Below are 25,994 nucleotides of genomic sequence, written 5' to 3'. Positions count from 1 at the left end.
GCTGCCTCCATCCCAGCCCCTCTTCCTTCCTTCCCCCGGAGCTGGAGGGGCCGGGGGGGGCTCTGGGCGCTGTCCTGCCCCTGCCAGGCCCGAGGGTCCCTCGGGGGCTCTCCGGGGAGGCTGCGGCGGGTGGGACTCGGGTACCTATTGCCAATGGGATGAAGGCTGGCGCCGAGCGCGGTTGTCGGTGACGCCGGCGCGTCGCTCCGGCCATGCCAAGCGCGTAGCTGCCCACCCGGGGACGGCTGCCCCACGGCACAGCCCCCAGCCCCGAGGGCCCCGGGGGCTGCGCGCCTCCCGTCCGCGCTCCAGCCGGGAGCGGAGAGGAGCTGTGGGGAGAGAGGTGGGATAGGGATTGTCCCCGCGGCCCCACCACCCGCAAATGGGATTTCCCGGAGTCACTGCCTGCGGCTGGGCGCTTCCCCACCCCCTGCAGAACGGCTTCACCTCTCAAGCTGAGACCCACCGGGGCAGGGACGCTGACAGTGCCCTCCCACCCCCCCCAACGTTGTGGCAGGGGCAGGGGACAGGCACTCACGTCACACGCGGTCCTGCTCCGCGGCGCTGGGCTCCTGTGGGATGGAGGAGGGATGTCAGCGCTCCCATGGGAGCGGGCTGCTGGGCTGGGGGGTCTCCCTTGGCCACAGCAGTGACCCGAGGACCAGTGAGCAGAACCCCGGTGAGTCTTCAGGAGCGACTACCGCCCAGGCACCATCTCTGCCCTTGCCCATCTCCTGCAGGACGTGGTGAGCAGCAGCCAAGAACCCCCGTGCTGGCTCTGGCTGCCACTGAGGGGCTGGGGGACAGTGCGAGTGGCACTGAACATCCCAGGGAGGGCCCATCACCGTTCTCCTGGGACCCCCATATCCCCGAGCACCCAGGGCAAGAGCCAGGCGCTGCCGAGGGGACACACATCAATCACCGTGTGCCTGGGCTTGGCCTGCACGCAGCTGCTTCCCCAGGCATCAGAGGATCACCCAAGGTTCAGTGGCTCACAGGAGGAGCTGTCACCACCTCCCCAGGTCTCTGGGGAAGGGCTGCACCCATCAGCTCCATCCTGCCGTGGGCTGCCCCTCTCCGTGGAGCGGCTCAAACCTTCCAGCCGGGTCACCAGAAAGCAAAGAGGGAAACAGTGGGGTCCTGCTTTGTCCTCATCCAGCATCCAGCCAGGCACCTTTCCCAGGCCTCTGCCGTGCTGACCCAGGCCTGCCCCATCCCACCCCCTGCCAAGGGCTGCTGCCATGTGCATGGGCCGTGCCCAGCCCGTGCAGCTCCAGCAGAACCAGCCCCAGGGGATCTCCATGGCTTTGAAGCATGCCAGGAATTTTACCCAGGCATTTGGCTTCCTTTTTCTTCCAAGGGCTTTGCCAAGTGTGCCCTGGCGCTGGTTTTGTGTGAGGCAAGTCAAGGCCAGCTCTTGGAGCTGCTGACATTACACAGGGGGTGTTTCCCAGCCCCCTTCCGTGAAAATCCCCTTCTCCCAGCTGCAGAGTCATGGATGGGTGTGTGAGGCTGTGAGTGAAATGCTGGGTGTCTGAACCACCACCACCAGCCTCGTTTGCTCACTGGCAACAGCACAGAGGTAATTCCAGGCTGACAATCCCCTGGAGCTTTCCAACCCCTCCAGCAAGGTGGCTGGGTGGGATATTGGGAGGTACCAAGGCAGTGGGAGCTCCAGGCAGGGTGGTCGTTCCTCGTCTGAGCCCAGCTCCTTAGGAGCTGGGAAAAACAGCCAAGAAATGACCTCTTGGCTTCACCATTTCCTGGCCTTCAAGGTAAGAAAGGCTCCTGGAGAATTCTGTCCCTGCCTGTTCCTCACTGGCCACACTGCACCCCATTGAGGCTACGGTTCTGGGGAGAGCACGTGCAGCGGTGGGGCTCTCCCAGGTCAAAATCCCAATGGATGTCCCCAAAGAGCTCAACCACAAAGGAAAAGGAGTCCCTGGCCAAGGGGAACCGAGGGCTGCAGCACCACCCACTGAAGCAGCGTAGGACCCGTCCCAGTCACTCCACCGCCTCAGACATTGGAGAGTGGGTGGGAAAAGCAATCCCCCTCCAGCCCAGGGGACCGCGGGGATCAGGAGAGGAGGAACGTACCTGCTGCCTCCCGTCCTCGCCTCCGGGCTCTTTCCTGCTGCTGTCGTCTCTCCCCAGCTCATCGGCCTGTTCCTGCAGACTCAGGCTCCCGTGAATATCCGACACTTCATCCGCCGACTCCAGTCCGACCTCCTCCAGGCAGACGCCGGCTCCTTCCCTTGCCAGCTCCCCTGGGATGTTGGGACTCGATGCTCCCAGCGCCGGCAAGCTCATGAGCCTCCGCTGGCGGCTGGAGCTCCCGGGAGCAGAGCCAGCATCCTGCAGGGACCCCGCCGTGCTGGAGCCCACCGGGCCGGAGCCCACCGGGCCGGAGCCCCCGCCGTCCCGCCGGCTGTCACGGGTGCCGGAGCTGGCTGGTGTGTTCGCGGCTGGGCTGGCGGACAGGCTCTGCTCGGCGCTTCTGGCGCTCTGGGTGCCCGTGTGGATGGCTCCGTTCTGCAGGCCGCCCGTGGGGACAGTCCCGTTGAGAGCCCGCTCCCGCTGGAGCCTCTCGCTGCTGCGCTCCAGCTCCTCCGTGCTCGCCTGCCGGCTGCCGGCGGGCAGGGCACCGTCCTGGACGGGCGGCTTCTTCCCGATGTGCGTGACACGGAACCTGCGACGGGGGCAGGACCGGAGGAGTGTTTTCCGTGCTGTCCCACAGCGGGATTCCCGGCTCGCCTGTACCTCCAGCCCCGCATCTCCTCTCCCTGCTTTCAGACCCACGCGAGCCACGCGCCCAAACTCATTTTGCCCTTCATTTTGAGCAAAACAACCAGAGAGAGAAGGATGGAAAGCTCGATCCAGATCTTGGCTGGGGCAGAGCTTGCCCTCCCAGCAGCGAGATGGATCGCAGCTCTTGGAAATGCTCCGAGACAACCCGGATGAGAGCGTGCCCTACGCGGGGGCAGGGACAGGGCTTTGGCAGTGATTTGGATACAGGGGTCAAAGGCTGAAGGAATTCTTTGGCTAAAATCTGCCGGAGCGCGTTTTGCACCATCCCCTGGAGGGGCGGTTGGTACCGGAGTGGTTCACTGAGGTTCCACCATGAGCAGGGAACAGCTCAGAGCTCCTGGGTGGGCAGAAATGGGTCTGACACCCTCAGAGGGGGGTTAATGATCAGAGGTGATGCGACATTGCACGTGGGGAGAAGAGAGGAGTCAGGGATCACAGGCTCATGGAATGGCTTGGGTTGGAAGGAGGTCCTAAAAGATCATCCAGTCCCACCCCTTGCCATGGGTAGGGACAACTTCCCCTCAACCTGGTTGCTCCAAGCCCTCCAACCTGGCCTTGGACACTTCCAGAGATCATGGGGCAGCCCCAGTTTCTCCGGGCACCCTGTGCCAGGGCCTCCCCACCAATTTCTTTCCAGTATCCCTTCTAACCCTGCCCGCTGGCAGCAGGAAGCCATTCCCTGTGTCTGTCACTCTGTGCCCTTGTCCCAAGGCCCTCTCCAGCTCTCTCGGAACCCCTCTAGGCACTGGAAGGGGCTCTGAAGTGTCCTTGGAGCTTTCTCCTCTCCCAGTTCCCTCAGCCTGGGAGGGGTAAGGTGTCAGCAAAGCCTGAAAGTCTGAATTGTGATGGTGCTGATTGCGACAAGCCGTGACTCCTCCTCACCACGCTGCCAGCTGCTGCTGGACCAGCAGACAGGAAATCTCCCCCAGGTGTCCAGAGCACTCCAGTCCCACCTCTGGGACCTGGAGCAGCCCATGGGTCCCCCACCCCTGCTCTCACTGCACTTGGAGCACACATGGAAAAGCCAATGGGCCTGGCTCTGCTGGGGTTCAGCTGCGAGTCAGTGTCAGGGCAAAGCACAATCCCAGAAAAGTTCAAGTACTGCTGGTGTGGAAAGAAGAGCAAGACCCGAAGGTCCAGCACGTGGCAGCACTGCTGTTCCAAAGGAAAAAGCAGAGAGGTCCAAAAGATAAGAAGAGAGGCCAGGTGAGTTGGGAGAGGTGAATGAGCCCACTTCCAGGCTGGAGCCCAGCCTGGGGACAGCAGCCACCGCTCAGCAGGGTCAGAGAGCTGCTCAGGATTAAGAGGGTCGAGAACAGAAATGCTCCAGCTCCAGAGAACTGCTCAGGTCAGGCCGAGCAGCAGCAAATGTGACCTTTCAGGTCTGTCCAGATACTCGGAGATAAGACACCAGCGCTGCGAGCTGGGGAGACCAGAGAATGTTCTGGTGCTGAAGAGGGACAGGAAGGAGACACCAGTGATGGGATCATCTCTTGGAAATGCCATTGAGCAATGCCAGCCTGGAAGAGTCGGGAGCGGGCTCAGAGAGCAGGAAGGGTTTGGACTGGAGAGGGCACAGGAGGTAACGTAGCCAACCTCCGGCTGGTGAGGGAAAGCAGAGGAGCCCTGGCTGCCTGCCTCATCAGCATCCCTGGGGCTTTGGATTCAGTGGGACGTGACACACTCTGGCTGATGGGGCTGAGGACAGAGGTCAGACACAGACGTTTTACGGACAAGCTCTGCCACGATGACTGGCTGAGGGAAAGCGCTGAGCTAAGTGGTAATCATCCTGTATCACACATATCCCTGATTGCTGCAGAAGGTTAGAACAATTCTGGTGCAAAAAGCCCTCAGGAGGTCTCCAGTCCAGAACCCTGCTCATATCTGGGCCCTCTCCCACCCTCAAACACTTTGCCCAGAGCTGTGTCCAGTCAGGTTTTGGAAATCTTCAGGGTGGAGATTCCTCCACTCTTCAGGGCCCTGTCGAGGGCTGCACCATTCTCCTGGCAGAGCAGTTGTTCTGATTGCATTTTTTCTGGATTTCTCTTGTGGTAACTCATGGCCATTGCCTCCTGCCCTTCCCAGGCAAGGAGAGCCTTGTTCCACCTCCATTCAAACTCCGCCCACCCTTTCGGAAGTGTTAGAGGACAATTAGATCATCCCTTTCTAATTCTCCGGGCTAAAAATGCCTCCTCCATACTCCAGCCCTGGGTGATCCTGGTGGACATCCACAGCTCCCATCCTTTCCACTCCTCAGGGATGAGCCTGTGCCTACCAGGACCAGGGCTCATTCCATGTAGGAGAGGGCTGGATTCTCAACCACTGCATCCAAGGCAGAAACAATACCAACAATAAAGGAGAACAAGACCTGGGGGTGTGTCTTTAACTCCAGAGGTGGGTTAAAGAAACCCTGTTTTGTAGGGTCAGTGCTGAGTCAAAGTACTTCAAGATATTTGTCATAAATAATTAACACAGGAAGGGCAGTCCTGGACAAGTCAGGCAGCACCTGGAAGAGAACAGGGGCGAGCTTGGAAATAAGGAGCAGAATCTGGAGGTGGTGTTGTACCTCATGGGCACACAGGTCCTTCAGCAGTTGGACCTTGTACCAAAGAGATTCAGGATTGAAAATAAAGCCTTGGAGAAATGGGATGACTGCCCTGTGGAGAAGGCTGGTGTGGGATATTAACAGGGTCAAGGAGGAAAAAAACAGAATTGAGAGAAGGTGCCTTTGGGAAAGGAGACCATCTTGTCCAGCACTCCGAAGTGAGCGAGAGGAGAGTGGGAAGAGCACGGACAAAGGACACGGAGCAGTGGATGGAGCTGGGCACCAGCCAGGGAATGAATTAGCGGTGAGCACACAACCCTGCAGAGCCCTGGCTTGCCGGGCACCACCTCCAAGGACAGCAGCGGGCACGGAGGGAGCCAGGAGCTGGCAGAGCCCTCAAGGCGTGATCCGAGCTGCAGTTCGGCCTGGGGAGGTCCAGCAGGTCTCCCTGCTTCTCCAGCTCCCCAGAGAGCCCCAGCTCACCTCCCTGCTGAGGCTCCTGCCCGTGGTGGTGGGAAAATCCACATGATAGAACACAGGGATTGGCTTCCAGTGCCAGAGGGCAGGGCTGGATGGGATTTTGGGCAGGAATTGTTCCCTGGCAGGGTGGGCAGGGCCTGGCACAGGGTGCCCAGAGCAGCTGTGGCTGCCCGTGGATCCCTGGCAGTGCCCAAGGCCAGGCTGGACACTGGGGCTTGGAGCAGCCTGGGACAGTGGGAGGTGTCCCTGCCATGGCTGGGGTGGAACTGGCTGAACTTTGAGGTCCCTTCTAACACAAACCATCCCACGATTCCATACCCACTCTGGCTCAGCGTTCCCATGAAAGGACTGCCTCTGTGGACCGCAACATGAGGTTTCTTCAAGGCTCAGGCCCTGAATGAAGACCTTGTGCACAATCTGAGCATGACAGAGCATTGTGTCTGACCACGGTGGCCATCCAGGGACCAGCAGTTGTTTGTCACCCCGCCCCAGTCACCTCCAGCCGGAGGGAGCCAAGCCCAGGAAGACTTTCCCAACGCTTTCTGCTGGGGAGTGGGGCAGCCTGGGCGAACCTGCACACTGCTCCACAGGTCCGTGACTACACAGCGACCACAGGAAGCTCAGGAAGTCCCTTGGGGCGAAGCCAGCTGGGGACTGCAAAGCATTTGTGGGAAGTATCAGGAACACTCCCCAGTTCTTGCACTGCTGCCGTGTCATCTAATTACAGACACCTTTGGAGGCAGCAACCTGGAGCGGCACGGCCCCTCTTTCATCCTGAGGAGGGGTGGCACCTGGCACACGCTGTCCCCTCTGCCCCCACGGTGAGCTCCCCAAAGCCCCCCGCCGGGCAGCAAGGGCCCTGCTTGCACCGGGCTCTGGAAGGACACGGAGCTGGGGCTGCGCCCAGCACTGACTCAGCAGGAAAACCCAGCTTGAGTCACCTTCCCGGGGAAGGAGGGAAGCCACCGGTGCCTCACAGCCTGCCACACACCACAGGCATTTCCAGGTGCAGGAAGCACCTGGGCGCTGAGGAGCTCCAGCTGCAGAGCTGCTGCTGGGGCATCGATGCGGAACAGCAGGAGGGAAGCGGGGAAGGGGGAAGGAACGGGGGGACTGAGGAGAGCCCATGCTGCTCATTCCAGCAGGGAAACGTCTGGCAAAGCTCATTTGGGTACCTGCCCACTGAGAAGACGGTGGTCTCTCCGGGATGCATCCTGCTTTTGCCCTCCTTGGACCGGCCCTGGCGCTGCAGCGGGTGCCTCTTCCTCCTGCTGCAGTGGATGCAGGGGGCCTGCGTGGAGCCCAGGTGCACCGTGTGGTGATGGGGCGGGCCCCCGTCCTGGCTGCTGCTGTGGGGACAGAGGCTGCAACAGAAGGACATGACAGGTAGCGTCACCTGGGGGAGGTGTCCCAGCCCCGGTGCAGCCCCGCTGCAGCAAGCCCCGGGAGGGACCTCTGCTGGGGACAGGAATGAGGAAGAGCTGTTCCACCTGACGGTGGGGTGAAGCGCTCCTCAAAAGCCTCGGGAGAGCGGGACTCCCCGCTGGGAAGGTGCTTTGTAGCAGCTGGAAAGGAGCCGCTTGTCCCTCGCTCTGCAGCAGCCACGAGCTGCTCTGAGCTTTCCTCACCTGGGCACCGGCACTGGCACGTCCCCTTCATTTTCCCCCAACATCTCCTTGAGGGCCTCCACATTGGCTGAAGAGAGAGGGAAAAACGGGAATGCGTCAGGCAAAGCGGTCAGCGGGGCCGCGGGCCGGCCCGTGGAAGCGCTCACCTTCGTTTTGGATGATGCACCTCACGATCTTCTCCACGGTGTCGTCGTTCTTCTCGTCCTCATCTGAAAAGAGACAACGTGGCACTGAGGGCTGGAACTCGGGGGCTACGCTCACTCATCCCTTCCAAGGAGCAGCGGCATCAGCAGAGTTGCTGGAGAAGCCTCGTGTCCCCTGTCACACCGGGAAGCCACTAGGGAACACCAGATCCCTCATCCTGGAAAAGAAACGGCTGAGCCAGCAGCTGCGTGTGCAGGGAGAGGGGGTGGTGCCGCTCCTTCGGAACAGAATCTGGAGGGATGAGAGGGAAGCAGGCTCCAAAATGTCGAAAGAGGAGTGTCCTTGTCCAGCCCTGGAGCCCCTGGCTGCAGGGTGCTGCGAGTGCTCAGGGCTCCGAGGGTAAACAGCACACATCCACAGAAAAAACCCACTGGGACCCGCTAAAGGCAGGAAGGGGGAACACACGACGACAGAGAGCCCCAGAGCTGCACGCTATTAAAAACTTAAAGTGCTGTTCTGAGGAACCGTGGCTGGTGCCTGCTCTGCTGTGGAATCGATCCACAGCGTTCACCTCAGCCTGCTTCCAGGCACTGTTGGAGGCAGGAGGCCTGGATGGATGGGCCTCCAGCCTGGTCAGCACTGTGAGATGTTCCTGTAAGCGGGCTGGAGCTGTGGTCTGGCAGCAGCTGCCTCAGAGGCTCAAGGGCTGCTACCATGGTCTTGGAAGCCCATGGAGATGGTTCCCAGCTGGGCTGTGGTGTCTGCAGAGGGCAAAGCCCATCCTGGAAGGTTCAGACACCGTCTCCATGTCATGTACGGCCAAGACTAAAGCCAGAGGAGTACATCCATGGACACCTGGAAGCTGTGGCTGCATCCATGGGTGAGCCTGGGAGCCGCCTTTCCCTCCTGAGCAGAGGCAGCCGGAGGTGCTGATCCTCCCCAGCACTGCCGGTGGCACACAGGAGCTGGAGGAGATGTGCAGCACCATGTGGCTGTTCTCAGCCTGGGAAGCAGGAATGTGTGTTCCCCACTTCAGCAGAGACTCGGGAAACCACCGAATGACAGAGCTCGCTTGGGCCAGGCACCCACGCTCGATGCGGCAGTGACTTCCCAATCCAACCACCCCAGGGCGATGGAAAACATTCCCTACGGGTCCCTTCCCCTTCTAGCAACAGCCCTGTTTCTCTGGTCTGCACGAGCACAGCAGGGACTCGAAGAAGACACGAGCAATATCAAACACCAGCTGGCTCCGTGCCAGGCATCCTAATGCCAGAGGGGCCGAGGGACGGCGTGTGCTCCAGCTGGGAGAGGTTTTCCTCAAGGGAACCGGGATCATGATTGAGGCGCTGGGGATTCAGCAAGTCCTCGATGCTCATCAGAATTCCCTTTTGGTGATAATCTCCTTTGGGAAGGGCCAGACACCTCCCTGTCAGCTCCAGCCGTTGTCAGCTGGTGGATCAGAGGGATCCCTGGCTCTCACGCTCCCGATCCCCAGGGAACACCGCGCTGCTCTCACCGCCCCAGCCCTTTCTCCCAGCCCAGCCACACGTGACAGGTAACCCTCCCAGCCCCATCCCGCAGCCCAGAAGGGTGCACGAGCAGCGCCAGCCCGCACCGGGGAAAAGGCCGAGCGCCCAGCGAGCCCCCGCGGCCCGGGCACTCACCGTCCTGGAGCTGCTCCGCCTCATCTTTGTCATCTGGGTCAAGCTCGTCCCGGAAAGTCCGGCACCGGTAACCCTTCTTCTTCAGGACATGGCAGATCAGGAACCCCACCAGCCCCATGACGAAGAAGACAAGGACAAGGAGGAAGACCACAGTAATGCCGTGCTGGGGGTCCGTCTCCCCATGGCTGGGGTGGCTATGGTCTGGCATGCGGATCTAGGAGCAGGGGGGCGGCAGGTCAGAGCCCCGGCGCTCGCCGCCACCCTGCGCCCATCCTGCCCTTGCTCCTGCCGGGCCAGGGGCAGCCCGCAGCCGCCCAGCCCAGGCTCAGCCCTCGCCCCGCAAGGTCCGGCGCGGTGCGGGGCCGCACGGAGGACGGCACCGGCCGGAGGTGGCTCCTGGCGGCGTCCCAAGGACACCGCTGCCCCCGGCGAGAGGCGTCCCAAGGGCGGCGGTGGCGGCAGCGTCCCCGCAGGCCCCGCGGCGCTCCCCCGTCCCTTGCAGGCGGCTTCCCAAGGGCACCGGTGCCCCGGCCCGCCCGGGGCTCTGCGGCGAGCGGCATCCCCCGGCTCGCCCTTTCCGGAGGACGGCCGAGCATCCTCCCGCGCCGCGCCGCTCCCCCGCAGCCCTCGGTACTCACGGCCGAGGCCCTGCTCCGGTACCGGCAGCGGCAGGCGGGGAGCCGCGGCAGCCGGGCTGGCGGAGGGCCGAGCCGCCGGCTGCTCCCGCATCGTCCTCCCGCAGCACCGAGCCGGCTCCCTCCGCTCCCGGCTCCTTTCCCGAGGGCTCAGCGCCCGCATTCCCGCTGGCCGGCTCCGCTTCCCGGCACGGAGAGCGTCCCCCCCGCCGCTCCCCCGGCCCCGCTGCGGCGGTACCTGGGCCTGCGGTCCTCCGCAGCGCTCTCCTCTTCACCTTCACCTTCACCTGCCTCCTAGCAACCCCGCATCCCCGCGGCTGGCCACCGCGGCGAGCATCCTCCGGCCCCCGGGCCGCGGCTCCCTGCCTGCCTTCCCCGGGAGGAGCCGGCTGCTTCTGCCGCTCTCCGCCACAAGAGCACCCGCCTGTCCCGATCCCAGGGAAAAAAAAAAAAAAAAAATCTCTCCGGAGCTGTTTCGGCGGAGGAAGGCGCAGAGAGGAGCTCGGGGAGATGCCGGAGGCTGCAGCAGGACACGCAGGAGCGCTGCTCAGGGACGCTGCCAGGCTGCCGCCCGCCCCGGGGTGAATAACCTCACCCGCACGCGTGCCAGCCCCGAGCTCCCCTGGCACCCTCCCTCCCTTGATTTTTAGGGCACTGAGCCCTGGCGATGGCAAGGAGAAGGGTGGAAGGGGGGCTCGGTGAGAGCAGGACTGGGGGGTGGAGGGGTGCAGACACCCACAGGGATCCCAGCACCGAGGAGATGGTGGGAAATGAGCCCCGGGAGACTCCTGTGCCTCCCTCCTTCCTAAAATAGGAGTGGCTAAGCCCTTTGAAATCTCAAGCTGCCGTGGTCCCACCACCTCCTTCTCTGTCTCCACCACATTATCCTCACTCTGGGAGGCTTCACCCACCACTCCCTTGCTGCTGGAAATTAGACCTGCTCCCCTCCATCCTTCAGTTCTCCACCCAAACCTTGAGGAACCCAGCCCCTGAAATCCACCCCATCTCCACTGAACCCATCCACGCACACATTCCTCCCTGGGAATTATCTCCCTTGAGTCTATCTCGCTGTCACACACGCCGTGACCCCTCCAGGCTCTCAGCCGTGCCTCGCTGAGGGCTCCCGTCCCTCTGCACAGGTCACCAAGTCGGCTCTCAGGAGCCTCCTCCCTCTGGGGGACGTCAGGAGGTCACCGCACCATAGGTGACACCCACCTGTCCGCTGTCCTGACAGGGACAGGCCCTAGGATAGGATATCTGTGCCAAGAACAAGATTTTTCCTCCTGCCATGGATTGCTGGGCCACAGGAGAGGAGAGGTCTCCAAACCCTGGACCAACAAGCATCACGCCAGGCTCTGCTGAGGAAGACCTCACAAAGCGAACCCCAGAAGCAGTTTGCTCCCTGCCCTTGTTTCTGTGACGAGGGGGAGCTGGCCGGTCTGGGTTTCTGCAGGGCCCCGAGGGGACGCAGTCATGGCGAGCGTTCTCCCGTTTTCCCCGTGCCCACGCACGCTGTCCCGCACAATGAATCGCTTTCTCCTCCGGGGCGTTCCCGCCCACCCAGCGCATTGCTGCACCCTACCCCCTTCCAGCTCCCCACCCCCTTCCAGCATCCCACCCCTTTCCCGACCTCAGCCATGCCAGGCTGATCAGGGCTCCCCACTGCCAGGGGAGATTCCCGTGTTCCCACAGCCTCTGGTGTCGAGGCATTTCCGCCAGCTGGGGGACACGGTGTGGCACAGCAGCCACACCTGCCTGAGGACAAGTCCCGGCCTTGGTGGGGTCAGCCAGGATGAGGAGGGGGTTCTGCTGCTGTCACGCTGCTCCCCCCTGGCTCTGCAGCTGGATTATCCCAGCTGATTGGGTTTCTCTTCCTAATTCTCCCAACCAGGGACCGCCTGCTCCCAGTCCCCATCCCGCTTCCACCACCTCAGCTTCAGTGTCCCTCCAGGGGCCCAGTTCCTGTCCCGCTGCAGGACCCCGTAATGGTCCCACACAGCACCTCACAGGTGACCCAGGAACAGCACCCTGGCTCCTCTCTGCCCCAAAAGCAGCCTGTGTCCGAGGCATGAATCCACACAAGGGAGCTCTCCCCTCCGAGCAGGCTGGCCGTGTCCGTCCAGCCCGGTGGGGACAGATCCCCCATGGGGTAAAGCCCCACACCCAGCCGGGGAGGTGCAGCCATGGCTGCGGGCTGGGTGCTTGTGGCACGTCCACAGCCTGAGCCCTGCACCCTCTGTCCCTCCTGACCCCACCCCAGCTCCTGTCCCGTCCTGTGGGACCCCACCAGCCAAGGCAGTGGCATGTGAGACACGGGACAATCCGGCTGGAGCTCTGGGACAGACAGCCGCCTTCCTTCTGCCTGCCCACCTCATCCAGCACCACCATTCCCTGCCTTCCTTCCCAGGCCACCCCCTCGGGGCTTCCCGGAATCCTGGAGGTCCTTGGAGGCCTCAGTCGTTCTCTGGGCATTGCCTGGAAACACTGACATTTTAAGTTCTCACGTCAGAAGGTGGCTTGGGAGGGAGTGGACAGTGCGACCGAGGAGAGGCCGGTGGGACAGCACTGTCCCCTGTCACCCTGTCCCTCGGCTGGCTCCGGTCCCAGCAGAGTTCCACGTTACCTCTTGTCCGCTCTTTCCCCGCACTTCTTCCGCAGCCATTGGAGCAAACGTCACCCCACAAACAACGAGAACACGTCCTTTTTGGGGATCAGCCGCCCTGGCCCCGCGTGGCAGCTAAACGGGCTGCACTGCCCACATCCAGGCTCCTCTTGGGATCTTCGCTTCCATGCTCAGGACAGAAATCGCCGTCGTGTCTGCAAAGCTGCTCCATCCCATAGTGTCAAAACGCGTCCCTGAATCCTCAGCCCTCCTTCAGCTCTTCAGACGTGCCCAGCAGCTAATGGCCGTTAAACCACAGCCTGGTTTTGCTCTCTGAGCACAAAGAGCATCTAAAAATATCCCTCTCCGACACTTCCCTCGCTCTGCTCCAACACCCGTGAAGATGCCCGGAGCAGCAAGCGGCTCCCAGAAAGACAGCTCAGCCAGCAGAGTGATCCCAGCCGGGAGCAGGGACGTGTTTGTCCTCTGGTCACCCCGTTCCCCCAGCCGGGCTCTGGGCCGTGCTGCCCGGGCGGCTCCATGTCCCCGGCCGGGCGTTATCTGGTGGCAGCAGCTGGAGGAGCAGGGACAGGACAATCGTCACGAGGGAGCGCCCACCTGGGACGTCAGCGCTTCGCACGTTCCCAGCGCAGCCGTGTTCTTCAGCACGTCCAGACCCCGGTTGTTTGCCGTGGTGGGTGCTGGGCTTGGTGCCAGGTGACCTCTCGGAGTGTCCCCAGCCACAGCTGTGCCCTCACGGCAAGAGGGCTCTGGGTCTCCTCTGAAAGTGTCCCTGCCCCTGGCAGGGGATTGGAATGAAATGATCTTTAAGGTCCCTTCCAGTCCTATCCCCTAAACCATCCTATGATCCTTGCTCCCGGCTGGAGGTGGGATCCTAAAAGGAAACCCACACAGGGAGCGGTGTGTGGTGGGGCAGCATCCCTGCTGGAGGGGGCAGAGACAGCCAGGAATATCAGTTAATAACCCCACGATTTAGTCACACCTTGACACGTTGTCTCTTCCCCCTGCAGCCAGCCCAGCATCAAGAATCCCCTGCCATCCCACCGTGCCCCACCCCACACAGGCGGGAAGCTCCTCTCGCTGCTTCCAAGGGTTTCCATCCCCAGAAATCCCGGCCTGGCACCCACTGCGGTGCCAGGGAACATCCCAGTGCCCGTCTGCCCTGGTGCCCATCATCAGGCAGCTCCTGGGGCTCCTGCCCCTCCCTGACACCCCGCTGGGCTGAGCAGCCGGACTCCAGCACGGCTTCCTTCATCCCAAACTCCCGTCTGTGGGAAGCCATCAAGCACGAGACTGGCAGGATCAAGCATCCATTTTGGCTTGGTTTCCCAAGCCTTCGGACAAGGCTTCCTGCTCTGTTGGTCCTTCCTCCTCTCCAGCCCACAGGGAGCAGGTTTTTGCTGCCATTCCCAGCCAGCTCTGCTCACAACACGGTCCTGTTTCCAGCTCTTGTCAGCTCCAGGTTTTCCCCTATTCTGCTGCCTCCTCACACCCAGCAATTTTCCACCGAGCTTTTGTCCTCCTCCTGGCTGGCACTGCCTCCAAAGGGTTCTTTCCAAAGCTCTGGAGGACCTGCACCCTCCCAGGGTGGGACCTGGATGGGTGACAGCTGGTGGTGGCAGGTCCCCATCCCTCAGGGATTGGAGCTGGCTCCCCCAGAATGGAACGAGTCCCATCGAGGTGTGGGTGTCCCATGGAAATTTCACTGCCCCATCCCCTGTGCGCTGGGCTGGGAGCAACTGGGGACAACTGTGGGCCTAGAGAAGAGAATCCCAGTGATCCTGGGCTCACTGGGAGCAACTGGAGCAGCTGGGAGCGACTGGGAGTAGGTGAGGAGGAGGGAGGAGTGACTGGCGGCAGCTGAGGGAGCAGATGTAGAATGACGTGAGAGAATCCAGCAGGCATCTGGAAGTAACTGGGAATGACTGGGAGGCAACTGCAGGCCTATGGAAGAGAATCCAGTGGGGAACTGGGATCTGCTGGGTGTAACTGGGGGCACCTGGCAGTAACTGGGAGTAGGTGAGGGGCAGTGAGGGATAACTGGGGGAGCTGGGGAGACAACATAGGGTTATGGGAGAGAATCCAGCCGGCAGCTGGGAGTAAGTGGGTGCAGCTGGGGCTGGGTTCAGGGCAGGCAGGTGAGACTGTGGCACAACTCGTGGTGCTTGCGGGTACCAGTGGGCAGCTGGGGGCACGTGGGGTGATGGGGGGTGCGGTGTGGGGCACCAGGGAGCAGCTGGGCACGGCTGTGAGGCGCCGGCGGCAACTGGGACCAGTCTGAAGGAACTGGGGGGAAAAGCAGGATAGCGGGGGGTGGCCACGCCCCCGCATGACGCCACGCCCCGTTCCTGACCACGCCCCGTTCCTGGCCACGCCCCTTTCCTGCCCCCGTCCCGTTCCTGGCCACGCCCCCAGCCCTGCCCCGGCCCCGTGTCGCGGCGTGATGACGTAAGCGGGAGCGCGGCGCGCGGCGCGGCCTGTCCGCCATGGCGAAGACCGTGGCCTATTTCTACGACCCGGACGTGGGGAACTTCCACTACGGTGCGAGCGGGGCCGGGGGGGCCGGGCCGGCACCGGGGCTGGGCGGCGGAACGGCCGTCACGGGGCCGGGGCCGCGCCGGCTGGAGGCGGGGGCGCGGCGCAGCCCGTTCCCCCCTCTCTCCCCGTTCCCCCTCTCTCCCCGTTCCCCCCTTCTCTCCCTGTCTCTCCCTGTCCCTCCCCGTCCCCGCCGCTCCTCCTCACCCCCGGCCGCGCTCGGAGCCGCGGTGCAGCGCGGTGCCCGGTGGCCGTTGTGCCGGCCCGGCCCCGTTAATCCCCGCGCGGTTCCGTTCCAGGCGCGGGGCACCCCATGAAGCCGCATCGCCTGGCGCTCACGCACAGCCTGGTGCTGCACTACGGCCTCTACAAGAAAATGATCGTAAGCCGCGCGGGTCCCCGGCCGGGCGGGCGGAGTGCGGACGGGGGGACACACAGAGGGGCTCAGAGTGTGGCGGTTCCGACCTGAGCCCCCAGGGCTGGTTTGAGGGGCAGCATCGGTGCGTGACAGTGTTCGGTGAGGGTTGTAGTGGAGTCCAAGGAGCTGGAGAGGTCACGCAGCGTATGAAAAAGGATTTTAGATGTTTAGACGTGAGGAAGGTTTCCTTAGTTAATACCATTCCCGAATAAAACCACATCCAGTGCGGTGGCTGCGTGGAAATGCAGCACTGGTGGGACCGTGGGGAGTCTTTGTGAAGTTTCTCTTCCAGGTTTTTACTGTCTGTGTGGATTTCCACAGGTAACTTCCCCAGAGTTCGGCTTTTCCTTGCAGGAACAGCCTAAAAACCTGTTCTGACCTAACACATTGAATGACAAATCCCTGCCTGAAGGAGGCAGTGGGCAGAGCTCCACGTTTTCGGTCTTGAAATTATTTTTTGGGGAGGTTGTATTTTCCACAGGATGCCACTGGGAAGCTGGAAACTTCATCCCCAGACAGTCAGGGACTGGCAGAGTTAGGAGCAAATAAAAACAGGATTGGGGCAGTTGGGACTGTAAAAAGTCCTGCTGGTTTTGTGTTGCGGGTGCATTGTTTCTCCCTCCTTAAAATAAAAGGCTGTGATCCTGTGGGGCTGGGTTTGCCTCTTCCCACCTCTCCCAGCTCAGGAGCCTGGGTGGGATTGCTGGGAGGGGTGGAAGGAGCCAGGTTTGCTCTGCCAGCAGCTGAGGGAGGATTTCAGTCTGGTTTTCCCCTCCCTTTCTGTTTGATTCCCACCTCCCTACTTTGAGAGTCTCTGGCTGTCAGTGAGAGCCATTTCTTTCCTCTTTGCCATCAGTTTTGGTCTGGTTTGGTTTCATGAACCATTGGGATCCCTGGGAGTAGCTCCTGCCTTCCTCCCGCCTGCTCCATGGAGTTCCCTCGTCCCCTGTTGGAGTTGTCAGAGGCAGCAGCCTCTGAGAAACACCAAATTCCACAAACCCACGTGGAAAACACCAGGAGAGGAGGAGAGGGGCTTGTTTTGGTTTATAGTGGCCCTGGAAATGAGGAGTGTTGCTCAGCACAGAAAACAGGAACGTGGTGCAGCTGTCCTGAGGAGCTTCCCTTTGGAGAACAGCTTGTGCATCTTCCTGTTCTGTTCATGTTCCACTTTTTCTATAAAGTGGTTGCTTTAAATAAGAGAAATTTGGAATCACTGAAAAAATCTCTGATCAATTGAATTTCCTCTCCCAGTGGTGTTAATTTTTAACTTCCCCTCTACTGAGGTATGTGCCCTGAGTGCCAAATCTGTGTTGTCACAAGATCCTGGATTTGCATCCATCCTCCTCCCTGACCATTCCCCCTGTTTTCCTTTCCAAAGGAAACAAAACTTTTGCAATTCCTCCATCTCTCAAATAATTTGGAACCTGTCAGTAAATCTTAAAGAGGGCCCAGAACCACCCCTAGATCAAGGTCTTAAAATTGTGGGAGACTGGTGACTGAGGAAGGGATGATCCCCCAGTGAGGGAAAAGCTGTGGTTTATTTTGCTGCCCAAGCAGGGGAATGTGCCATGGGGCAGGAAGGAATTTTATGGCAAGAGCTGCAGTCAGGAGAGGCAGGAGGTGGATTTATGAAAGGGAAAGATGAAAGGAGAGCAGGTTTCATGGAGCAGCTGTTGAATTTAAATGGACATAGGTGCCAGTGTCAGCACATTTTTAATGTATCTCGTGCAGGCCACTTGTCAGTTAGCTTGAGACTTCTTCCAGCCCAGGGAAGTGGAGTTGGGATGGGAAATAACTCCTGCTTTTGTCTCTGGAAGGTGTTCAAGCCCTACCAGGCGTCCCAGCACGACATGTGCCGCTTCCACTCGGAGGATTACATCGACTTCCTGCAGAGGGTGAGCCCCAACAACATGCAGGGCTTCACCAAGAGCCTCAACGCCTTCAACGTGGGCGATGACTGGTGAGTGCCCCCAGGAGCTGCTCCTGCCGTGCTTTGGGGCAGCGTGAGGAGCGTGTCCCTCCTGGATGGAGAAGGGTACAGAGCCTCCTTGATTCCTTTCCCTTTTCTGGAGATGTTGCAGTGCTCCTTTTTGGGTCTTTGTTTGGGGTTGTTGGGTTGCAGACTCTGCTTGTTGTGGGAGAGCTTCCAGTTCTTCTGGAATGTGGCAGCTGTCTTGGTTAAGAGCTTGAGCGCTGCATCCAACTCTGGGGGACAAAGGAACATCAACCTGGTGGAGCAAATCCAGAGGAGGCACCAGGATGATCAAGGGATGAAGCAGCTCTGCTGGGAGAGCTGGGATTGTTCACCTGGAGAAGGGAAAGGGTGACCTAACTGTGGCCTTCCAGTACGTGAGGGAACTGACAGGAGAGCTGGAGAGGGGCTGGGGACGAGGGCTGGAGGGACAGGACACAGGGAATGGCTCCCACTGCCAGAGGGCAGGGCTGGATGGGAGATTGGGCAGGAATTGTTCCCTGGCAGGGTGGGCAGGGCCTGGCACAGGGTGCCCAGAGCAGCTGTGGCTGCCCCTGGATCCCTGGCAGTGCCCAAGGCCAGGTTGGACACTGGGGCTGGGAGCAGCCTGGGACGGTGGGAGGTGTCCCTGCCTTGGCTGGAGTGGAACTGGATGAACTTTAGGTTCCCTTCCAACCCAAATCATTCTGGGATTGGGAGCTGTCACAGTGCCCCCCTCTCCTGAGGCAGTGTGTCACCATGTCCCAGCTGTGGGCAGGACAGACTGACAGGTTTTTGGAACAGAGCCTCTGAAAGGTTTTGGAAACCTTGTCTAGGCTGGTTTGGAAGCTTTGGGAATCATTATCAAATTCCCTGTTTCCCACTGTATTTGCAGCCAGCTCACTCCTCTGCTGGGGCTCAGTGAGTTACAAGCAGTGTCAGAGTGATCCTGATACCAAATTAACTCTTTCACGGAGAACTGGGCTCTATTCTTGCTCAGCCATTAGCCCTGGCCAGGTTGATTCCTGGCTGTGCTCTGGGAAAAGGGGAGGAGTGAGGTGTTCTGGGTTTGAATGTGGTTTCTTTTTCAGCCCAGTGTTCCCAGGCCTCTTTGAATTTTGCTCTCGTTACACTGGTGCCTCCCTGCAGGGAGCAACACAGCTCAACAACAAGGTAAGGGGCCTGGGGGGCTGATCTTTGGACCCAGCTGGAGCTTTGCAGGAGGAGGAAAAGCCAGGAGGGTGTTGTGGACCCCTGGGATGGGCAGGTGGAAGTGGGAAGGAGGGTATAGGGTTGTTGTCACCATCTTGTCACTTAGAACTCTCTTCTCTTTCCTCTCAGATCTGTGACATTGCCATAAACTGGGCAGGGGGCCTCCATCACGCCAAAAAGTTTGAGGTAATGCGGCAGATCTCTGGGTTCCTCTTGTCTGTGGGGCCTGGGCTCTGTGGTGATCTCATTCTAAAGCTGTTGGGGTTCCTCTCCCTTCCAGGCTTCGGGCTTTTGTTACGTCAATGACATCGTGATTGGCATCCTGGAGCTGCTCAAGTAAGGACAGCGGCGAGGACTGAACTCTGCCAGCTGCTTTGTGCTTTCCCTCTGCTTTTTTTTCCTGTTTCCCTGCCTCATTTGCCTTTCTGGAATCCAGGAAGCCCAAAGCCTTCATTTTTATCCTGACCTTATCATTAAGACACAAGAAAGGGTTTGAGAATTGGAACATCTGACTCCAGTTTTGTTGCAGGGAGCTTGAGGGATACAGAGGAGTCCTCCACTCCCATCTCAGGGGCTCCTGAGGCTCAGTTCTTTTGCCACAGTGAGCCTTTTGTCAGTAAATGCGAGTTTTGGTTCACTGGAGACACAAAAAGTGACTCAAATCTTTCTGGAGTTGTTTGAGCACCTTGAGAACGGGACTTGGGCTGCACATGGATGAGCAAAGGAGAGTTGGTGTCCACAGAAAAGAGTCAGGTTATTTTTCATTTTAGAAAACCAAAAATAAATTCAGAATGAGAGGAAACATTGAGAAATACCTTTAGTTTCTTGAATTGATCTGAGGGGGGTTTTTTTGTTTTTTGCTTCAAAGCACCTCCTTGTCACTGAACCTCAGACGAGTTGTCATGGAATTAGGAAGGATTTGGAGTTGATCAAACAGCAGTTACATGATTGCTGGCAAGTTTACTTGCTCACGACTGTTGGGATGTACTGGGATTTCTTGTTCCCCTTCCCCTGCTCTGTTTGGAGCCCCAGGATTTCCCTGCACTCCCATTTCCTAACCCCATCCTCCAGCGGCCTCAAATACAGCCCAGTTCCCCCTCATGGGATATTATTTACGTCCCTGCTCTTTTGTTGCCTGTTTCCAGTAGCCATCTCTGCAGCAGGTGATTGCATTTTGAGTTTGCTTCTGTGTCTCTGGCTGCTTCTGCAGTAAATTTAGCCCAGCCTGGAATTTTTGGTGCTCGCCAGCTCCACAGTGCTCCAGTTCCCACCTCCTCCATGCCAGCTTGCCTTTCATTTCCTGATATGATTAAAATCACTGGAGCTCTTAAAGATTAGCTCTGAGCACGCTGGAAACAGGAATGTGCAACTTTTGAGCACCCAGCTGCTTAAACAAGTTCTTTTCCAAGACACTTCTGGCTCCATCTAAGAACCTTTTTGTTGCAATATCTGTTTCCAACCGCCTCAGAAGAAAAATGTTTTAGATACCCATTTCCAAGCCCATCAAAAGAAGATGGTTGAGCGTGTACACACGCCTGGAGTCCAAACTTTGCTGTATTGCACAGGTATCACCCCCGTGTGCTGTACATCGACATCGACATCCACCACGGGGACGGCGTGCAGGAGGCTTTCTACCTGACGGATCGTGTCATGACAGTGTCATTTCACAAATACGGCAACTATTTCTTCCCTGGCACAGGTGGGTGTTTCATTTCCGGTGGGAACCTGCTTCAGAATCCCTCGGAAGCTCTGCCGGAGCAGAACAGAGCAAATCGCAAAATTCGAGCTGCAGGGGGAAGTGGTGGGAGAGGGTGATTAGGGAGGAATGGAGCTGTGGTGTTTCTGTCCCATCTGGGGGGCCAGTTGTTTCTGCCCACCCAGGGACGGCAGTTGTCAGGGGCTCCCTTTCAGGGGTTTAAATTCCCCGGCATTCAGGTGGTTTTAGAGTTCTGACCCTCTGCAAAGCTCTGTGCCAAACGCAGGAAAAGACAGAGTCTTCAAGGTTACATGCTTCGTTTATTAGTTCTTATCTTACAATTTTCTCAGTGTCCAAAAGATGTTTGCCGCAGCTCGGACATCTGGTGACTCCCCCTGTCTCTGGGCTGTCCTTATCTTTTATACTAATTGCTACGTATTCTTTATTACTATTTATTACCAATGTCTATCACTATTACTAAAAAGGTCATCTTTACTCTGACCCAATCCTCACTAACTACTTTGTGCCAACGTCACTGCAGAAATGGAGTGAGGGAACAAGAAGGAAGAAGAAGGAGACAATGCCCCAAATTCTCCATCTTGCCCCATTCACTCCAATGCCAAAAATCCCAAACCCACTGTTTTTTCACCCTGTGATGTACTAAACTACTATTTTTACACTCTTGTGGCCTGCAATGCTTCCTGCAGTGCAAGAAGCCTCTCCCATGGACTGAAATCAAATCCAGTGTCTCTCTGAGCTCTGGGCTGGGGTCCCAGACCCCCCTGCCCAGGTCCCTGACCCTCCAGGGCAACCAAAGGAATGCCCTGGACTCCAACACTGTGGTTGCTGTAAGAAAGGGGTCCTGACTAGGTGGGAAGGCTCAGGCCAGCTGAGATCTGGCCTTTCACAGCTCTGGAGTCTCAGGGCTGTTGTGGCTGTCCTGTTTTGCAGGTGACATGTATGAGGTTGGTGCAGAGAGCGGCCGTTACTATTGCCTCAACGTGCCCCTCCGAGATGGCATCGATGACCAGAGTAGGTGCTCCCTGCCCTTTCCCCTTGGCCCCAGGGGTTTCCTGGTCCTTGTGCTCCAGAGCCATGACAAACCCACCTCTCTCTCCACAGGTTATAAGCACCTCTTCCAGCCAGTCATTAACCAGGTGGTAGATTACTATCAGCCCACCTGCATAGTCCTGCAGGTAAGGGAGCAAACCTCAGTGCGCACATCCACGCCTTGGGGGGCTGCAGAGGGCTCAGAGGGCTGCACCTCTGGTACCTTCTGTCCCCTGGTGTGGATCTGGAGAGCGGTGCCAAAATTCCCTTGTTTTTCTCTGTTCCCAGTGTGGTGCTGACTCTCTGGGTTGTGACCGGTTGGGATGTTTTAACCTCAGTATAAGAGGCCATGGGTAAGTACAGCAGGGCTGGGACAGAAAAACCACCTGAAGGCTCTGAGGAGTCTCTGCTGTGAGGCTGGAGCATTGGCTTTGGCCTGACAGCAGTTTTGGGGGTTTTTTTTAACATTTGTGTGACTGGAGGGGGGCTGAGGATGAGGCTTTGTAGAAGGTGCTGCAGGGGGGTGGTGAAGGAGGAAGAGGAGGCCATGGAGATGTTCTGAGGGCTGGAGGCAGGCTGGGAGAGCTGGGGCTGCTCACCTGGAGAGAAGATGCCAGGGACACCTCAGAGCCTAAAGGGGCTCCAGGAGAGCTGGAGAGGGACTGGGGACAAGGACTGGAGGGACAGGACACAGGGAATGGCTCCCACTGCCAGAGGGTAGGGCTGGATGGGAGATTGGGCAGGAATTGTTCCCTGGCAGGGTGGGCAGGGCCTGGCACAGGGTGCCCACAGCAGCTGTGGCTGCCCCTGGATCCCTGGCAGTGCCCAAGACCAGGCTGGACACTGGGGCTTGGAGCAGCCTGGGACAGTGGGAGGTGTCCCTGCCATGGCTGGGGTGGAACTGGATGAACCTTAAGGTCCTTTCCAACCCCACCTGTGACGGTGATTTCTGGCTGGAAGCTCCAGGTGTATCCCACCAGCCATGGTGGTGTTGGAGTTCAGGGGGACATTTCTGACACCTGAACCTGTGCTGCAGTTTCCAGCTCTGGCTTTTTCCTGTTTGGGGTTTGTAGGGAGTGTGTGGAGTACGTGAAGAGCTTCAACATCCCCTTGCTGGTGCTGGGAGGAGGAGGTTACACGGTCCGGAATGTGGCACGGTGCTGGTGAGTCCTCTGCCCGGTGAGGGGCACTGCTTGGGCAGTTCTGTGGGATTTGTCCCTGCATTTCCCATGTCCCTTTCAGTGAACTGAGCTCCTCTTTTTCCCTGTTTTCAGGACTTACGAAACGTCTTTGCTCGTAGATGAACCAATTAGCGACGAGCTCCCATACAGTGGTAAGCTGGAGTTGCCTTTTTCCCTCATTAGCTCAGCTGAAATTCTCGGGATGTTCTGTTCTGCATTGGCCAGGGCCAAAGTGTCAGCACTTCCTGACCTTGGAGATGCCTGGAAGTGTCCAGGGTCTGGTGGAAGGTGTCCCTGCCCGTGGCAGGGGGTTGGAATGAGATGGGATTTAAGGTCCCTCCCTGTCACCGAGACACACAGAGCAGTCACACGCAGACAAGAGATTTTGCAAGGCACAGGTCCTTCCGAACCAGCTCCCAGCTGAGAGAGCCGAGAGAAGAAGAAGAAACCCCTTTGTTTATTTTTACTTTTTATACATTTGTGGGTCTAGCAGAAGATTGGCTTTTTGGGGTTTCCACCCCTCAGCCTCAGTGGCCAGACCAATTGTCAGTTACAATTGTTTTCAGGTTAGAAATATGCAAACAAAGGACAGAGAATGAAAAACAAAGGATTTGTTTATGTTACATCTGTGAGAAAGGTAGAAAACTGCTCTTAATATTGTACAGTAACTAAAAGATCTGACTCCATTTTTGAAAATCAAAAGGCTAATAAAGAAACTCAGGAAAACCAGGGTAACATCTCCCAACCCAAACCATGCTGTGATCTCCCTGCACCCGCTGCGGTGGGCACAGGGCCGTGTGTGTCCGGTGTGGTTTCGTTGGCACCATTCCCTGCTGTTTGCCCTGGTGTTTTGTCCAATCCCTTGCACTCAGAGTTGAGCATCACCGTGCTTTTAAAGCTCTGCTCTCTCACAGGCAGCTGGGAGGGTGAGCTCTGCTCTCTGCACAGCTTTGGGTGTTCTGTGCTCTAACTCTGCCTCCTTCCATCTCAGAGTACTTCGAGTACTTCGCTCCAGACTTCACCCTTCACCCTGATGTCAGCACGAGGATTGAGAATCAGAACTCCAGGCAGGTGAGTGCTCGCAGCCATGCTGCAAAATCAGCTCTGAGCTTCCAACACCCTGTGCTTGGTGCTCTGTCCTGTGAAACCAGCTGGAGCTCAGGGAAAAAACAAATGAGAAACAACAGCTGGGTTACCTTTGTGTGTCTTGAGTGCCTGTGTCAATAGCTGAGTTCTCCCAGCCCCTCTGCTCTGATAAGTGACTCTTTGCAGCAATTTGTTGCTCTTGGCCACCACAGAGGTGGTGCAGGCAGGTGACAGAGCTGTGACACATCCCACGCTGTGTTTTGTGCCTGTAGTACCTGGATCAGATCAGGCAGACGATATTTGAGAACCTGAAGATGCTGAACCACGCTCCCAGCGTGCAGATCCACGACGTCCCCTCCGACCTGCTCAGCTACGACCGCACGGATGAGCCCGACCCGGAGGAGAGGGGCTCCGAGGAAAACTACAGCAGGTACCAGAGCTTGTTCTGGAGCTCTGGGCTTCCCTTTCTGTCTCTGGGAGGGACACAGAGGAATCCAGCCGAGTCCTAGAACGAGTCACAGAATCCCGGAGTGTGGGGTTGGAAGGGACCTTAAAGCCCATCTCGTTCTCATGGGCAGAGACGTCACTTCTGAGTCTCTGCTTTTACCCAAGGAGCTCCTGTCTTCTCCTGCTGTGACATTCCCTCGGGTCCCACGGGTTCCAGGTCTGTCTCTCCTCCCTGACAGGGATTTCTCTTCCCCCAGGCCTGAAGCTCCCAACGAGTTCTACGACGGTGACCACGACAATGACAAAGAGAGCGACGTGGAGATCTGAGGGCTCTGCCCTGCGGGGCCTCCCGCCTTGGACACGGATTGGAGCACATACCTGGGCCCTGCAGGAGCCACTTCAGCCCTCTCTTCATCCTGGATCGCACGTGGTGGCAGCAGAGACAGCCCCACTTCAGGCTCCTGCCGCCGGAGAGGCACAGAGGTGACGCGTGTTCCTTGCTTGTCGCCGTGTCACGGCTGTCCCCGCCGTGGGGATGGAACGGTGCTGAGTGCTGGCTGGCAGCTGTGTGCCTGCCCTCAGAGCCACGCTCCATGATTCCCACGAGGCTCCTGCCAGCCAGCTGGGAGCTGGAGCAGCTGTGCCTACGATCTCTGCCTGTCTGCAGCAGCTCAGGATCCATCCTGCTGCCCCTGACCTCCGCTCAGGTACCGCCCGCTGTCCTCTGCAGCCTGCACTGAGGTCCATTCTAACAGCTGGTGCTCCACGGCTCCTGGAATTACTGGAGCAGGCCAGGCCCGTCGTGGGGTAGGGGTCAGGATGTCCTTGGATCAGGGAGCAGCTCGATGGAGTGGGATGGAAGGATGCGTGCATTCCTTCCCCCCACAGCCAGATCTGCAGTCACAAACGAGTTCTGCAGCACTTTGCTGACTTGGACACAACCTCCCTGCTGTGTTCATTTCTTGGGAGGCTTTAATCCCCGTGGAACAGAGGTTTGGGTGCCCAGATCAGCACTTAGTTTGTCCTGCACCTCTAATGTAGCTTCCAGCTGCGTTTCCCAAGTTCACACTTGCTCCTGCGTGTCAGCAAGAGATCCGGGCTGTTTGCTCTGAGAGGAAACAGTTCCCTGGGCTGTACCCAGCAGATGTTGCTCTGCTGCTGGGTGCGGGAAGCTGCTTCCTCCAAGTGCTCTGTTCCTGCCCTCACCCAGCAGAGATTTCTCTTGGCCATCCCTCCAATCCCAGATTTCGCTGCTCCTGCTCCCGAGCCCTCACCTGGTACCTGTGGTGGTTTGGAACGTGCTGTTTGGGGAGGTGGGGGGGTTCAGCCTCTGTCTGTACGGTTCTGTTTGTTTACTGATGTCTTTGAACATTAAAGAAGAGGCAGTATTTTTCTTACCTGACCTGTTGTTTGTTTAATCCCCACACCTTTGTGGCTCCTGTTCTCCCAAGGGTCGAGCGTGTCCCTGGCAGGGTAGTGTCATCCACTGCCTGCAGGAATGGAGGGAGTTCTTCTCCTCACAGTAAATGTTGGTGAGTGTTTGGCATCACTGCACACGAGGGGAGCACCCTCAGCTCCCTTGCGAGAGGCCAAGTGGGGTGGACACTCCTGTTGTGCCTCTCAGTCCAGCAAAAGCTTTGCAGGAAGCTGCAGGGCTGATTGAGGAAATGTTTCCTTCAGTTATTTTAAATACTGTGATTAAATACTGTGATGGGTGCAGTGTTTATAACACTTTGCTTGCTCACTGTCCCAAAGCCTTTTTGGGGGCTCTTGTGTAGTTCTTGTCACTAAAACATGAAGCAGGCACTAAGTTAGGGTTACTCCCAATGGGTGCCCAGAGAAATCCCTCAGAAATAAATAGTGACAGAATTAGACTGAGGGATGATCAAAG

The 25,994-nt window shown here is 58.6% G+C and overlaps 2 protein-coding genes across 4 annotated transcripts; one reads left to right on the top strand and one right to left on the bottom strand.

The window, feature by feature from the left end:
- Positions 1 to 65: 65 nt before the first annotated feature.
- RELL2 (RELT like 2) lies at positions 66 to 13,061 on the bottom strand. 3 transcript variants are annotated; one of them, XM_040077956.2, is made up of 8 exons: positions 12,528 to 13,061; positions 9,270 to 9,483; positions 7,608 to 7,670; positions 7,462 to 7,528; positions 7,009 to 7,197; positions 2,098 to 2,689; positions 539 to 572; positions 66 to 329 (listed from the first exon to the last, which is right to left on the bottom strand). In XM_040077956.2, exons 1-7 carry the CDS (start codon positions 12,564 to 12,566, stop codon positions 540 to 542), a joined length of 1,197 nt encoding a protein of 398 aa, XP_039933890.1. In that variant the 5' UTR covers positions 12,567 to 13,061; the 3' UTR covers positions 66 to 329; position 539. The 3 variants fall into 3 exon arrangements, with proteins under 3 accessions (XP_039933890.1, XP_039933892.1, XP_039933893.1); XM_040077958.2 differs by lacking the exon at positions 12,528 to 13,061 and adding an exon at positions 10,143 to 10,637; XM_040077959.1 differs by lacking the exon at positions 12,528 to 13,061 and adding an exon at positions 9,908 to 10,000.
- Positions 13,062 to 14,941: 1,880 nt separating this feature from the next.
- HDAC3 (histone deacetylase 3) lies at positions 14,942 to 25,503 on the top strand. The gene is made up of 15 exons (XM_040077954.2): positions 14,942 to 15,068; positions 15,362 to 15,444; positions 17,298 to 17,440; positions 18,523 to 18,604; positions 18,773 to 18,829; positions 18,924 to 18,979; positions 20,209 to 20,342; positions 21,291 to 21,371; positions 21,462 to 21,535; positions 21,678 to 21,742; positions 22,463 to 22,552; positions 22,664 to 22,722; positions 23,562 to 23,641; positions 23,929 to 24,086; positions 24,361 to 25,503. Exons 1-15 carry the CDS (start codon positions 15,014 to 15,016, stop codon positions 24,428 to 24,430), a joined length of 1,287 nt encoding a protein of 428 aa, XP_039933888.1. The 5' UTR covers positions 14,942 to 15,013; the 3' UTR covers positions 24,431 to 25,503.
- Positions 25,504 to 25,994: the final 491 nt, after the last annotated feature.

The sequence above is a fragment of the Hirundo rustica genome, chromosome 14 (assembly GCF_015227805.2).
Source record: "Hirundo rustica isolate bHirRus1 chromosome 14, bHirRus1.pri.v3, whole genome shotgun sequence".
NCBI classification, from domain to species: Eukaryota; Metazoa; Chordata; class Aves; order Passeriformes; family Hirundinidae; genus Hirundo; species Hirundo rustica.
This window is presented reverse-complemented; position numbering and strand designations above follow the sequence as displayed.